This window comes from Aspergillus heteromorphus, assembly GCF_003184545.1.
Source record: "Aspergillus heteromorphus CBS 117.55 chromosome Unknown BO70scaffold_5, whole genome shotgun sequence".
Classification (NCBI taxonomy): domain Eukaryota; kingdom Fungi; phylum Ascomycota; class Eurotiomycetes; order Eurotiales; family Aspergillaceae; genus Aspergillus; species Aspergillus heteromorphus.
The window spans coordinates 684962-699580 of record NW_020290410.1 but is presented as its reverse complement, the minus strand read 5'-3'; the positions used below and the strand labels follow the sequence as shown (position 1 = coordinate 699580).

At 55.0% G+C, this 14619-nt stretch overlaps 4 protein-coding genes across 4 annotated transcripts; all 4 read right to left on the bottom strand.

Moving 5' to 3' along the window:
- Nucleotides 1-1701: 1701 nt before the first annotated feature.
- BO70DRAFT_427138 (nitrilase) lies at nt 1702-3643 on the bottom strand (the record flags this gene model as incomplete). The annotated part of the gene is made up of 3 exons (XM_025547860.1): nt 3385-3643; nt 2813-3300; nt 1702-2628 (listed from the first exon to the last, which is right to left on the bottom strand). The coding sequence occupies exons 1-3, from the start codon at nt 3602-3604 to the stop codon at nt 1702-1704; spliced, it is 1635 nt and encodes a 544-aa protein (XP_025401882.1). The 5' UTR covers nt 3605-3643.
- A 242-nt stretch (nt 3644-3885) lies between these two features.
- On the bottom strand, nt 3886-6176 carry BO70DRAFT_359784 (putative choline sulfatase). The gene is made up of 2 exons (XM_025542623.1): nt 5553-6176; nt 3886-5484 (listed from the first exon to the last, which is right to left on the bottom strand). Exons 1-2 carry the CDS (start codon nt 5961-5963, stop codon nt 4150-4152), a joined length of 1746 nt encoding a protein of 581 aa, XP_025401881.1. The 5' UTR covers nt 5964-6176; the 3' UTR covers nt 3886-4149.
- A 2782-nt stretch (nt 6177-8958) lies between these two features.
- BO70DRAFT_359783 (transmembrane 9 family protein) lies at nt 8959-11948 on the bottom strand. Its single transcript, XM_025542622.1, has 5 exons — nt 11626-11948; nt 10240-11570; nt 9743-10195; nt 9472-9692; nt 8959-9400 (listed from the first exon to the last, which is right to left on the bottom strand). The coding sequence occupies exons 1-5, from the start codon at nt 11708-11710 to the stop codon at nt 9382-9384; spliced, it is 2109 nt and encodes a 702-aa protein (XP_025401880.1). The 5' UTR covers nt 11711-11948; the 3' UTR covers nt 8959-9381.
- Nucleotides 11949-12396: 448 nt separating this feature from the next.
- On the bottom strand, nt 12397-14376 carry BO70DRAFT_359782 (ubiquitin domain-containing protein DSK2). The gene is made up of 2 exons (XM_025542621.1): nt 13672-14376; nt 12397-13610 (listed from the first exon to the last, which is right to left on the bottom strand). Exons 1-2 carry the CDS (start codon nt 14113-14115, stop codon nt 12651-12653), a joined length of 1404 nt encoding a protein of 467 aa, XP_025401879.1. The 5' UTR covers nt 14116-14376; the 3' UTR covers nt 12397-12650.
- Between the last annotated feature and the right edge of the window lie 243 nt (nt 14377-14619).

The following is a 14619-nucleotide window of genomic DNA, read 5'->3' as shown; positions in this document are numbered from 1 at the left end:
GTAAATGCGCGATGCCGACGGGGGCGGACGGGTTTGCTTTCTATAACTACTAGTACACCATTCTTATTTTTGGTACTGGATAGGGGGACGCTGACAGGAACAGCGATCGTCAGGAACAGGAGATATGTTTCTGCTGTGCGCTATCCACGGCAGGATCCGATACGATGTGTTAAAACTTTCCCCTCCCCGAGCCTCCCCCCGGCGCGGAAACGCGATTACCCTCGCTACTTTAGCCACGGGTGAAGCTTTGACGGAAATATCTATAGAGTATATCTACTATCTACTATCTACTATGTACGATATAGTGTATGTTATATACAGAATTCAACAGCCAATAAATAATCCCCCCCACCCCCCGAAAAACAAAACTATGCAGCGCCCACCGCAGATCGAAGGATCAGAGATCGGCTGGTTTGGTAGTGTAGATGCTGAATAGACAGTAGAAATCTAGGCGAACCACATCTGTTCTGTTATATATAGATAGAGATAGAGATATGTGAAAATCGGTGGCAGTCTGTCTCCGGCGTTGCTTGTCTGTAATTATAGTAGTTTAATAGTGAATAAAAGATTAATATTAAGTCTGAAAGCAGAGCAGAGCATCAGATATCCAGAACAGGTGGGGCTGAATCAAGAGTATAGTACTTATAAGCGAGTAGGTAAGCAGGTAGTTAAGCATCCTGCAAGCTAAAAATAAAAAGGGAGAGAGGAGGTACTAGTAGGTAGATGGAGAGGGACCCTGCAGCATTATGATAATTACATACATGAAGAGTGGGTCTGACTGATAGCTGAAACTGAAAGTACCTATGACGGGCGAGGGGAATTTGGAGGGAGGGAGATACTACTTTATATACTATATAAGTAGATCTAGATTAGATAGCCAGATAAATTAATACCCAAGACAAAACTGACCTGCGAAGACAAATATAATATAGCTACGACGCCTTAAAGCACCGCATTTACTTAAGACTAGACCCAGTTCCACTGCTACTTATCCCTTATTACCAATCCAAACCCCGAACTGATACCGCCATGAGCGCGCCATCTCCAGATATAAGGTACTTACTTATACGAAAGGGCATCCTGGGAACGTAATATCTGTTATAAGTAGTATAAGGAAGACGAACAAATACATCATCCAATAGAACCATTGATGAAGGTAGTGTCTAATAAGATAGGGTTATGTATGATAGTCAAGTTGGGTTTCAAGGCGGATTGATCACTCGCAGGTGGTGGCACTGGTTTTCCTGCGCGGCGTAGAGGAGAGTTGGATTCTGTATTGCATTGCTATTGCAGTAGGATACTCCTTGTCCGGTAACAACTAACTTTTATACAGAGGAGTTGGAGATGGAGGTGAGATAGAGGGGGAGGTGAGAGAAGAAGAGAAGAGAAGAGAAGAGAAGAGAAGAAGCGAGACCTGTTGGGGAATAGTTGGGGTCCGTCATTCACTGCGCCCTCCTGACTCAACTCTTTAGTCATTACGATTGCGTTTCAGTGTCACTAACTACTGCATAGCCATGCCAACCGCCTCGCCAAAGGACATGCATGCAGGTTAGGCAAGGGAAGAGGGTTTGAAATATCACTTGAGATGAGTAATTTTGTTCCAAAGTATGCATATGCATGCTATACTACTATAGTACTACATAAACACCTCCTAACACCAATGATATACTACAGATATAGCCACAAACATACCATACCCAACTATACCCCCAAATCCACCCCATCCACGACCAACCGAAACGCCTCCCCGGGACAACACCCCAGATCCATGCGTGCGCGGATACAATCCTCCAAGTCGATCTCCCTTACCAGCAAGCCACCATCCCCATCTGAGAAACAAACCGGACCGGCCAGTACCTCACCCAGAGGTCCCACGATATACGATTCCCCGGAGAGAGACTCCATTTTTCTCTTGGTTTTTTTGGTTGTTGTGGGAGAGACATCTCTTTCGGACACTTGGCTCTCTCTCTGCTGTGCCTCGGCCTCAGGTGCAGTTCCAGGCCCAGTATCAACTGTGGTTCCAGCTGCAGCTCCACCAAACCGCCCATCCGGCCAAACAATCTCATGCGGCCCCTCGAGGGTGACAGACCTCTTCCGCAGCCTGGGGTTCGGCGGCAAGCATAGCGGATCGACCCCCGGCGCGATATCCCCGAATGAGCTGTATCCTGTCGCGAAGCCGACGGTTCGGTCCCCGGTGCCGTCGCTACCAACACTTCCACTCACATCCCTACCCGTATACCCGCCTGTTTGATCTTCTCGTCCTCGATCTCGCCCTCGCCCTTCCAAAGACGTAGACTTAGACGTAGACCCAGCCGAGGAAACAACATCACTCGCCCCCAAAACAACAACCCTCCCCTCCACGGCTACCGTCCTGACTACCGCTCCCCACACACCCTGTACCCCATCCCCATCCCCATCCCCATCCCCATCCGCTTCTCCGTCCGGGTTACTACCCAACGCACAGAAAACCTCCACTCCCTGTGCGTACAAACTGTGCCGTACCAGCGGCATATAATTCTCTGCTCCGATCGTCGCGCCAAGCGTCACCTCCGTCCCGTTTATTATCGTCTTGATAGCAACGAGATCCGACGCGGAGCCGGATGTGTAGAGGGTTCGTTCCTGGGGGGTCTATTATCCATCGTTAACAACCAGTCACATCAGCAATGAGAAGTTTGTAGAGGTTAGCGGGTAGACAGTCACAGGTGAGATTCAATATAGACGCGCTTTGTCGTCATAAACTCATAGTCAAAATATTTGAGTGAGAGGGAGGAGGGGGGGGGGGGGGAATGAAGAACGAAAGAAAAGGACATACCAACCCCACCCCCCTCCTCTTCCCCACCACTCCAAAAGCAGGATGCACGAACACCACCGACGAGAAAAGCGCCCGTCCGGCGCGCTCCACAACCCCCACGATCAGGAAGACGTTTGTCGCGTGTGAGAGGGCTTCCAGGATTTCGCGCGTGCCGTCGCCGGGGATATTTGTCTTTTCACCAGTCCCAGTTCCAGTTCCAGTTCCAGTCCCAGCGCCACCTGTCCCAATAGCACCACCAGCACCAGTAGTGCTAGGAATACCAACCCCAGTAGCAGCAGCAGTACTACTGACACTACTCCCAATACTCCCCCCTCTCTCCCTCATACCAGGAACAGCCACAGCATAGGATTGGGGGCGTTTTATCCCCATCCCCATCACCATCCCCCTCTCCCTCTCCACCCACGCCTTCCCGCCGCCCGCGGGAGCCGGTATATCCCCGAGATCGCACGCGCAGTTATACGCTTGTAGGTATGCGTTGCGGTTACATGCTGTTTCACGAGGTGTTGTTTTTGTTCCTGCTTTTGCTTGTGCTCTCGCTTTTATTATCCTTGGTGGTGTGCAGGGAGGAGAACCGAGATACCCAGCCGGGAAGACGAGGAGGTGAGCGCCTCTCGAGGCGGCGAGGTGGGTGGTTTGCGTGAGGGTTGTGAGGGAGGTGGCTTTTGTTTCTGCTTCTGCGTCTGCGTCTGCGTTTGTAACTGTTTCTGTGTCTGTTTCTGGTTCTGTGACTGAGGAGGGGGAAGGGGGATGGGCTTGGGCGATGGCGAGGGTGAGGGTTCGTTTGGGGGGCATTTCGGATAGGGAGTAGTCGTTCTGGGGGTATGATTCCGGGGGAGGAGATGGAATCGGTGGGGTGGGGAGTGAGATTAAGAGTATTATAAATAGATGGAAGAGGAAGGAAGGATGGATGGATGGATGAAAGAGCCGTGGTTCTGAAGTGCGGAGATCTGGGGATGGTGACGTATGGGTTGGGGTTGAGGGTTGGTTGGTTGGTTGCGGTCCGGGTTGTGTGACGGACAAAGAGAGGTACAAGGATAAGAGCGTAGTATGGATATTTGGAGATGGAAGTGACATGATAAGATAGTCAAGGTAATAGGTAATAATAATAATAATAGACGATCGCAAGTATTATACACATGTACAGTCAAGATCGCGCGCTAGATAGCAGCAACAGGAGCAGCAAAAGCACACGCAGTGTAGAAGACAAGTTGAAGAAAAAAGAAAGAAAACCAAGCGCCTCGCTAGATCCCACATTTTATGTACCAAAGAGCAGGCAGTGTATCAATTTGTCGCAGTACCAGTACCAGAATGCAGTCATCGATCGCAGGATGCATCAATCAAACCTTCATCCCCGTGGCGTTGGCAGCCTGCTGCAACACCCGCGGCCAGCGCGAGATCAATTCCACGTCGTCCAGCGCGCCCTTGCCCTGGTTGCGCACGTACTGCGCGCTGGGGTCCACGCGCGGCTCGTAGTCCCAGAACGACGGCGTGCCCTGGATCAGCGCCGAGTATACCAGACGTCGACGCCGCTGCGACCGCAGCACGTCCTCGCGGATCTGCTCAAGATTCCAGCGCGCGTGCACCTCCTCCGTGAAGTGCGCGAGCAGCTTGGCTGGCTCGCTGGTGGCCGGGAGCGTGTACACGGCCTTGCCCGGGCTGGGGGTGCGAGGGGGCGTCGGGAAGGGGAACGCGGTGCGCTGCATCGGAGACACGCGAGGGGAATCGCTCGGGGTTGGCAGAGGAGCCGGGTTCAGTTGCGGCGCCGCCTTGCTGGCTTCCAGCTTGAGTGAGGGTTCCGCCAGACCCGCAACCAGGTTGACGCGCTCCTCCGGGTCGGTTACCAGATCGTACAGCATGGGCGGGTCGATCAGCGAGTACACGAACTTCCAGCGGCCGCGGCGGATCATCACGGTCGGCGACTGCGTGCCCTCCGCCATGTACTCGCCCAGCACGGTGTCCGTCTTAACGCCGTCTTCGCCCGTCAGGTACGGCAGCAGCGACACGCCGTCCAGCGGCAGTTCGCGGATCAGCGGCGCACCCACCATGTCGGCGAAGGTTGGGAGCAGATCCATCGTTGACACGTTCTCGGACACGCGCTTAGCGGCGAAGCGCTTGGGGGCGTGCACGATGAACGGCACGCGCGCCGAGTTCTCGTACCACACCATCTTGTACCAGAGGCCGCGCTCGCCCAGCATGTCGCCATGGTCGCCGGTGAAGACGACGATGGTGTCGTCGCGCAGGCCGCAGTTCTCCAGCACGCGCAGCAGCTTGCCCACGTTGGTGTCGACGTAGGTGCAGGCGGCGTAGTAGGCGCGGCGGGCGGCCTTGATGCGGTCCTCGGGCATCTCCTTGCCGTACAGGTCGATGCACTTCAGCACGCGCTGCGAGTGCGGGTCCTGCTGGTCGTGGGGGATGGCGCCGTGCTTGGGGAGCGGGATCTCCACATCCTCATACAGGTCCCAGTATTCCTTGGTCATAGCGTACGGGTCGTGCGGGTGGGTCATGGAGACGGTCAGGCAGAAGGGCTGGTCGCCACGGTGGCGCACATGGTCGTAGAGGTACTGGGTCGACTTGTAGATCACCTCCTCGTCGAAGTCCAGCTGATTCGTGCGCACGACGGGGCCGGCCTCCATCACGGACGACATGTTGTGGTACCAGTCGGGACGGATATCCTATTTGGGTCAACATTTCCTGATCGCTCGCTCGCTCGCTCGCTAGTGCTGATTGTGAAGGTACGTACCGGCTCATCCCAGTTGACGGACCAGCCGTAGTCGCCGGGATAGATGTCGCTGGTCAGACGCTGCTCGTAGCCGTGCAGCTGGTCGGGGCCGCAGAAGTGCATCTTGCCGGCCAGAGCGGTGTGGTAACCCTCGCGGCGCAGGTAATGGGCGTACGTCGGCGTGTCGGCGGGCAGATCCGAGGCGTTGTCGTACGCCCCGATTTTCGACGGCAACTGGCCGGTCACCATGACGAAGCGCGACGGGGCGCACAGAGGGGCGTTGCAGTAGGCCGAGTCGAACACCACCCCTTCCTCCGCCAGCTGGTTCAGGTGGGGGGTCTTGATGGGCGAGTCCTTGTCGTGGAAGGCTAGCAGGGGGGCGGCCATCTGGTCCGCCATGATGTAGAGGATGTTGGGCTTCTTGGTAGCCATGATGACGGGTGATGAGCCAGTGGCAAGTGTAAGATAGAAGAAACTTGTCACTTGTCAGGTCGGTCTGAGTATGAAGAAAAGACAGGAGTACAGTACGGGGGTGGAAGACAACCACGGGCAGGGCAGGATATAAGTATTTTCGACCCGAAGAGCCCTGGCAGCCAGCCGGTGGGCCCGAAGACTATGGAATTGGCCAACCGCCCATGGGGCAGCAGGCGGCGATAAAATCAGAGGAAGCGAGCGACAGCCGCGATCCCCATGTCACCGCAACAATGGAACCATCGGCGGGGACGATGGTGTGATTGCGGGAGGTTCCATGGTTGGCGGCGAGGAATGTGATCTCACGCCCACGGGCAGGATCTTCAGGAGTGCCTCTTTCTGTCCTTTTACAGTTGCAGTACTAGTACAGACTGTCTCCAAAGTCCATTCCGTACACCGTGACTGTCTTCACGCTTCACAACAATCAGGGAAGAACAGTACTTCGTACTTCACCCTGTCCAAGTGGAGCAGCTGATAATGTATCCGTTCACCACTGGCAGAGGACAGCTTCATTTCCCGCGACCGCCAATCCTCCGATAGGCGACGGATTTATCCAGGCCTCTCTCGCCACGCGAGCCAATCGCCGAGTGGCCGACTAGCGCACACAGCATCCTGATTCCCAAGTCTAGCGCACTCACTGTGTATCTCTATCTCCCCTGCCATTACTCCGTATCTATCTATCTATCTATCTATCTATCTTTTTTTTTCTGACTCAGTTCTTTATCTTCCCCCTTCTGTCGCACAATATCCAAAAGGAGAATCCTGTACTCCTTACACCGCCAGGAGTTCCTCCATCCACCCAACCCCGGCCTTTCCCTCCCGCTAGTCGCCTCGGCCTCCGGATCGCCCAGTGCTTGGCTCCTTGGCGCGTTTCGGGCTTCTGATTGGGTAGTCTGCGGTTTCGACAGGGGTCTGGCTGATGCGTCGGCTTTGCCACCACACAGGACTGTGTACTTTGTACGGGACACGCGGCAGTTGATTGCTCGGTATGGTGGTTTCACAGAGATTGATTGGTTGAGATCTAAATAGATAGGTAGACAGTGACAGGTGCTCGGGCTCAGACTCAGGGGTGATGGGATGGGTGGTCTCATGGCGGATAAAGGATGAATGGGGGTCAATAAGAGTAAGCAAGGAAATAGCAGCAGCCACAGCGTCTGCGACAGCAGCAGTCTTTGAAAGAACTTGTCCGAACTTGCTCCGGGGAGTTTTGCACGGCCTATGGAATAGGAACTAGGACATACTTAAGAAACAGCCTCCGCAGTCCGTACTTACACCGGTAGCAAAGTACTACAGAATTATAAATCAAGAACATCTCCAAATCCAATCCCTGTCTGTCTTCACCTGCAGAACCGAACCAAGACTGCGGTCCAGCTCGCCACACCACCACTTTCTCTTCCTCCTGTTCAGCTAGATCTACCCCATACTCGGAACAGTCCATCCACCTGCCCCGAGCCACGGACCCTCCCCTCCGCCAATCATCCACCCACCCATCCCATCCACCCAACTCTTGAAACAATGCCTGCCCGCTCAATTTAACCATTTATTATTATTAATGTTCTTTGTTGCTTCTTATCCTTCAACCCGGACTCGTGACTGCGCCCGCCTTCCTGATTCCCACCGTATGGAGATGGGTAATGGACTCCCTCCGTATCTCTGTTTGGCTTAAGTAGTACGGAGTATACTAGGAAGGTCGTGGATATACGGTATTCAAGTATGATTAGCAGGGAATAAATACAGCACCGCTATAGTACTAGTCGCCGTAATAGCCAGGTACTATATACGTTAGCTAGCTAGCTAGGTAAGGTAGTGTAGCAGTAAACTACTCAGTAAAGCCTTCACGCACCCCATAACAATACTCTCTCTCCTCCTCACCTTACCATCCACATCGTCATAATAATACTCAAGCATCTACTATTCCTGTCTTCGGCAGCTCCACACCCACACCCAACCTAGCGCTCACCCAATCTTGCGGATCGATGGCATCATCCGCCATCGGGCCTATCACGCGCCCTCTACCGCGCGGGTTCCACGTATCTATGCTCCGATCCGGGGGATCATACCACTTTGTTCTGGAAGATGGGCGGTTGTCTCTTCCTTGATTTAAAAATAAGCGGCTCTAACTAGCTAGCTAGTAAGTTAGTTTCTTTGCTGTGTGTGTGTGTGTGTGTGTGTGTGTGTGTGTGTGTGTGTCTGTGTCTGTGTCTGTGTCTGTGCTATAGTACTCCGTACAGAGGATATTATATCCAGAGGTTTTAGAAGTAGGACCCAGTGTTTTTGTTCATGATACGACGGAAGTAAGTAAGTAGGTAGGGTTGGATTTATACGCCTGGGTGCAAGATACAGGGAGGTGGGTTTAATGTTTAGTATGCCTGTCTAGTGCTGTAGTATAGTAGTACTGCCAGTGTAGGGATAGTGTAGATAGATAGTGGAAGTAAGTACGGAGTATCTAGTGGGGAGCGCTGGGGCTGAAGGCTGGCTGGCTGGCTGGCGCGTAAGCTTCCCCGCATTTTGGGTTGAGCTGGACTAAGTACGGAGGATACTACCTACCTACCTACCTACCTACCTACCTACCTACCTACCTACCTACCTACCTACCTACCTACCTGGATATATGGTAGGTTTTGATAGGCTACGCAGCATGGTAGATATCTACCGTGTGCTGGCTGGGTCTGAGTCTGATTGCTATGACCCCGGTACTCCGTACTCTTTCTATGCAGTATGGTATGTTTTGTGGATTGATCAGCGACAGTCCGACTTACGAAAAGAAGGGGGAAGAAGAGCTCTGGAGGGTCGACTTCACATTATGACGAATGCAGAGAGGTTCGCATGGTATTGGCATCGTTGAACATATTTCTAAGAAAGTGGGATCAATGCACAACTCAACCATCCAGAGTCTCAGTGCTAAGTCTAAGTACGTATAGAGTCTCACACCAGAAGATGAGATCCAAATAATGAGCCGGGTTTGAATTCCACCGGGCTTGGCGGGATCTACCATTGTCCTAGAAGTACTTCAGCGCCCGCCCGCCCACCGTTATTTGGTCCTGGGCGGGGGGTCATGTGGTCTGTCTGACCCTTGCGGCCTTGGCGAGTCTGAACCCAAACCCTGAACCCAGGACCAAAAAACCAGAACCCAGAACCCAGAACCCAGAAACCGGACTGCAGGCAAGACGCAAGACTAAAATAGACTAGACTGTACAAAGAGATGGCTATGATTTCGCTAATGACATGTTATATATATCGACCCGCAGCGAGGCCTCAGGCCAGCTGCTCAGCTCAGATGACTGTTTCTCTCAAAGAAATGACATGATGAGGCCTCGACTTTCGATAGCAGGGCGTCTGGGGGTCAAGGTTCTACTCCGTGCCCGGGTCGTGCGTACGCTCAGTCGACTTTGACGGAACTGTGCATGGTTAGCGAGGCCGCAGTCCTATGGGGAATCGAATCGAATCGGATCGGATCGGAAGAACCTACCTGTAGATCCGTCGGATGAAGGTGTATGCGGTCAGGAAGCCAACAGTCCCCGTCAACAGGCCGTACACCGCGCACGCCAGAAAGCTGTAGCTGAAGAACAGCAAGCCCGACACGAAGCCCGTGATGTGCAGGTGGAAAATGTAGTACCAGATGCAGTAGCCGAACACCCAGAACGCACTGCTGCTCCCGGTGAGGAAGCTTTGCCACCACCAGTGGTAGTTCTATTCCGTCAGCACCGAATATACAGGACATTCGAGAAAAAAAAACTTACCTCCGCGCAGAGCTGGCTGTAGGTCGCGATCACGGTCACCTCGCTGACCGTGACCATCAGGATCGTCGACACAGCGCTCAGGAAGCCGAACACGTAGTAGTAGCCGCTCTTGTCCTGCCACAGGTTCTTGAAAACGAACAGCAGCTCAATGAACAGCACCGCAAACGGGGCGGCTCCCGTCAAGAGCGTCCCGCTGATGCTGTGCAGATACCACGGCTGTGGGGGGATCTGTCGGGCGATCGAGGTGGTCTTGGTCGGGTGCTCCCACGCCTCAGTGCGCACATAGCCATACCAGCTGCCGACATAGACCAGGGGAACTTGGATCAGCAGCCAGAGGGCAAGAAGGCTAACGAGCGTGCCGAACGGAATGGCAGTGCTGGATGCCTGCGACCACACAAACAAATTCAGGATGAAGATGAGAGAAAAGGCCAGTCCAGGGAAGAACAACGCGGTCTGAAAAGGTTAGTGCTGTCTGTTGCTACACGAAGGTGACTTACGATCAGTGTGTTTTTCCGCCACTTGACACCGCCAAAGGTCTTGTACAGCCTTCCAGAAAAGTACCCCGAGAAAAGACCGGCGAAGATGAACAGGCCCATACCGACGCTGACGAACCCGCCACGGAAACTGGGATTCAACACGCCCAGAGAGCTGAGCAGCAGAAGCCCCGAGACCATGAAGAACAACTGCATGCCGGAGCCCACGAGCGGAGCAAGAAGCCCACTGTACTCGGGCACCCGGAACACATCGCCGTGAAGAAGCTTCCATCCGCTCACATCCTCCAGGCCTTCATCATCAGACGAAGCGTCCGCGTCACGCTCGACGTCGCCTTGCTCAAGAAGCCCGTCGCCTTTTCTCTCCGACTTGCTCTTGCCACGAACTTTGTCTTCCATGGCTCCGTCGCCCCGGCCCTTGATATCGCCTTGAACGGTCCGGCTCCAGATAACGTACACAGCGACACCAAGTACTCCAGAGATGGTCAGGGAGTTGAGAATCGCAAGCCAGTGAGTCGTGGAGCCCTCGTCCTGGTTGCTGAAGTAGAGATCCCACCGGTTCCACCAGTCAACCCCGTTCTCCTCCTTGAAGTAGACCGAGTAAGTGTAGGGAACCTTCAAGGTGGCACCGTCGTCCATGTCGCCATCGTCCTCGGGGATATACGACGATCCAGGGTACATTTCGCGGAGTTTGGAGGTGTCCGGGGGGATGTACAGTTCCAAACCCTCGTGGGTCTCGTGCACCTGCTGGGGACAGCCACCCTCCAAGTGATCAGCAGCGCGGATGCTCTTCGGATAGATCTCGAACCCAACGATCACCTTGCCGCCCTCGGGTACCGACCGCCAGCGAATGACGATGGTGAAATGGTTGTTGAGATAGTATCGCGCCTTTCCATCAATGGGCGAGTAGTCCTGGAAGCCCAGCTTGAAGCCGGTAGCGTAGTACTTGCGGCTGCGGTCGACGGTCACAAAGCTCGTTGCCCCAGGCAAGTTGTCCGCGATCCATTCGGCCACATATCCTTCCTTGATGAGCTGACGGGTCCATTTGACGTCCTTGCGCCCGACCTCCTGTGTACAAAGCGCTTGGCATTCGACGTTCTTGCCCATTTGGATTTCGAAATCGGAGGTCATGATACGGTCGCCGCGGAGAATCTCGCCCAGATTGAGAGACACGCTTTGTCCGGAGCCAAACGGAGAGCCGCCATGCGACCGGCCGCTCGGGGGACAGATGAAGGGCAGGTCAAAGTACGCATACTGAAGCTGGGTGTTGTCGGAGAAGATCTTATTCACGAGGAGAGGGATATGTTCGTCGTCGCCATAGCGCTTGACGGAGTAACCTAGCGGGCAGGCATGTCAGACAAAGAGCAAGCTGTCGCAACCACGATCACCTACCAGGAATGTAGAACGCGTAGGTGTAGGAAACAAAGAGGAGCCACAGCGTCCATTGACGAAGGCGCAAAGACCAACGAAGCTCCATATCGGCGAGCGGAAGAGGTTTAGCTGTCTGAACAGAACAGAAAACTGCCGCAAGTATGTACCAACGACTACGATCGCTGGCTCGTACGTGGCGGGTACGAAAATCGGATGCCGATCAATAACTTTCAACTGACCGCCACGATCTTCCTCCAGAGCTCAACTCGGATGGTGGAACAATTACAAGTAGTATTTAAAGGTCTTTGACAAGCCGGACTCAGACGGCACACATAATCAGAGGGACAGGGAAAGGACAGGCAAGTGGCAGAGGGGGGGGGGAGGGGTGGGTTGAACGGAGGTCCAGCGGTACGGGATCCGGAGAGTGACAACTCAGGCCAGGAGAACGAGTGGAATCGGCATTGAATGCCAGATGCAGCGCAAAGGAGCAGCGAGATGGAGAGGACGAGAAGGGAAGAGGTAGGAAGAACAGGAGGAGGAGGAGCAGGAGGGAGGTTGAAGATGCGCTGTTTCGGATGGGCTGCCAGCCTCAAGGGGGTTAGTCCCATTCCGGAACAAATCCAGGCCGTCACGGTGGCCTCAGGCTCGGTCGGGCTCGGGATTTGCGCCGTCGCCTCCTTTTCCTGTCGGCAATAACTACCGATTGCTGTCGTGGTGGCCCGAACTAATGCACTATGCAATCTACTCTGTCTACACTCTATATTGGTGGCAACTGGCAATGTCATCGAAATCGTGAAACACATCATCATACTACCAGGATTCCCGTAAATCATCATGTCATAATTCTTCCTATATAACGCCATCAGGTGGGCGATAGGATTAGCTACATGAGCCTCGTCCGGTCCCTACATTTTCGGAAGAGTACGCAGAGTGGTAAGAAAGATAAACCGCCAAGCCGCCAATGTCGAATCTGTCGGTCCGCATGGAGACATACGCAGGAAATGCATCGTTGAAAGATCGCGAGGCAGGTCGTGGACAGCACAAGACTAGGAAGGATGGCTCAGCAGATACTCCACTGCCCCTTGTACGCTGCCTCCGGCCTGACGCAGAGCCTGGATGTTCCTCTCGAACTCATAGAATCCCATGTCGTTCAGCTGACGCAGCTGCTCGGCGTACCGTTCCTCCGGGGGTCGGTTGTCCTGCGGAGGGGGACTGCCAAACCCGGCGCCGCCAAACCCACCACCAAGGAGTGCCGCGAGGGGGTTGGTCCCAGCCCCCGCCCCTTCTCCGGGCGCAGCACCCATGGACTGCATCATCTGTTGGAGCATCGCTGGGTCGCGCAGGAAAGGGTTCTGTTGGGGGTTGAAGGGGTTGATGCCAGCCTGGCCAGCCTGGCCGCCCTGGCCACCAAACAGAGCAGGATTGAAGAGATCGAACGGGTTCTGGAAGGCCGGCTGGCCTTGACCTGGGGCATTAGCGTTGTCTCCGGTGGTGTTGCCTGCTGCTCGAGCAGCGTCCGGTTGGTCGCCACCCGCTGTGTTGGTTGTAGACGGCGTCTCCGTAGGACTGCCCGCACTGGGATTGCCGCCGAAGAGGGCAGCAAAAGGATTGTTTGGAGCAAGACCGGTGGGCACGAACGGGTTGAATGCCGCGGCGGGGCTGGGCGCAGCGCCAGCGCCAGTGTTCGGGGCGTTCCTGTTCTCCTCGGGCGTGGTGTTCGTGACTCCAGGAGCTGGGAACGCACTGCTGCCACCAAGCCCCCCGCCACCCATGGCTCTCTGCATCTGTACCACCTGACGTATCGAGTTGGGGTCGGTCAGCATGCGGCGGACTTCCGGGTTCTGGAACATCTGTCGCGCGTTGGGGCCCATGGCGCGCAGCACCGGGTTCTGCTGGATCATCATGTCAATCATCGCGGGGTTCTGCAAGGCTTCGTTGATTGCAGTCTGGAATTGGGGGTTTTCGAGCATGTTGAGCATCGTGTCGGTGTCCGGAGGAGGACCCATCTACCCAAGCTGGATTAGCACTCATCCCCGTACCGGAAGCTTTCGCGAAGACGCGACTTACCCCGCCATCTGGTCCAAACATCCCTGCGCCCGGAAGTTGCGCAAACCCAGCATATCTGGCGCCCGTCAGCCCAGCCAGCGGGTTGTTGCCGGTGCCAGCCGCGAGGTTCGTGGGGACGCCTGCGGCCGGGGCGGCAGCCGGGGCCGTGGTAGCAGCAGTCTGCGCTTGACGCTGGTTGCTGGCAGCACTCTTCACCAGATGAATGGTGTTTCCTTCTTTGATCTTATAGGTTGCCAGGGATTCGTTGTCCTTCAGGACTCTGCCCGAGTAGATCAGGCGCTGACGCTCGGCTGGGGTATCGGCATACTCCGCGGCGGCGAGCTTCTCCTTCAGCTGGGACACGGTCGTCGACGCGGGCAGGGTCAGGGTGTATTTGGCATCATTTGATGACTTAATGTTGAAGGTGATGGGCGCATCATCAGCGGGGGAGGTTTCATCAGCCATGATGGTGTGTAGGGGTGGGTGGTGGTGGATGCGGCGGATGGAGGGGATGAGGGGGGCCCGAGGGAGCCTGAGGAGACCAGTCACGTCACACCGGGGGGAGGGGAGTTGGTGGAGAGTAGATTGCACAAGACGTGGGGAGGGAGAGAAGCAGATTGGGGAGTCGTGGAGTAGATATACAGCGATGATAGTATGAGGAATAACGGAAGGGGATGGGGGGGACTTGTCCTCTTCCAGCAAACGGCCAGTAGTGCAATCGCGCCGTCAGTCGCCTCAGCCCAGCACTGGACGATAGCGTAACCGGTGAGGTGGAAGCGGGCAGAACCCCATCGTCCGCCCTCCCAGCTGCCGGGTGTGTATTGCTGGAACGGTATTGCGGGCCCCTCCGTCCTGTGGGCGCGATGACCCAACGTAAGCTGCTGTACGGTACGGTCAGCACCACGTGACGCCGCAAACCAGGCAAACCCAAACCCGCCCAAGCTCATTTCCTTCTTCGCACCGGAATTT

Coding starts and splice junctions, on each gene's coding strand:
- BO70DRAFT_359784 (XM_025542623.1), bottom strand. CDS start 5,963: ATGGCTACCAAGAAGCCCAACATCCTCTACATCATGGCGGACCAGATG. Junction 5,485..5,552: donor CCGTCAACTGGGATGAGCCG/GTACGTACCTTC, acceptor TGACCCAAATAG/GATATCCGTCCCGACTGGTA.
- BO70DRAFT_359783 (XM_025542622.1), bottom strand. CDS start 11,710: ATGGAGCTTCGTTGGTCTTTGCGCCTTCGTCAATGGACGCTGTGGCTC. Junction 10,196..10,239: donor GGCGGAAAAACACACTGATC/GTAAGTCACCTT, acceptor TAACCTTTTCAG/ACCGCGTTGTTCTTCCCTGG. Junction 9,693..9,742: donor ACAGCCAGCTCTGCGCGGAG/GTAAGTTTTTTT, acceptor CTGACGGAATAG/AACTACCACTGGTGGTGGCA.
- BO70DRAFT_359782 (XM_025542621.1), bottom strand. CDS start 14,115: ATGGCTGATGAAACCTCCCCCGCTGATGATGCGCCCATCACCTTCAAC. Junction 13,611..13,671: donor TGTTTGGACCAGATGGCGGG/GTAAGTCGCGTC, acceptor CAGCTTGGGTAG/ATGGGTCCTCCTCCGGACAC.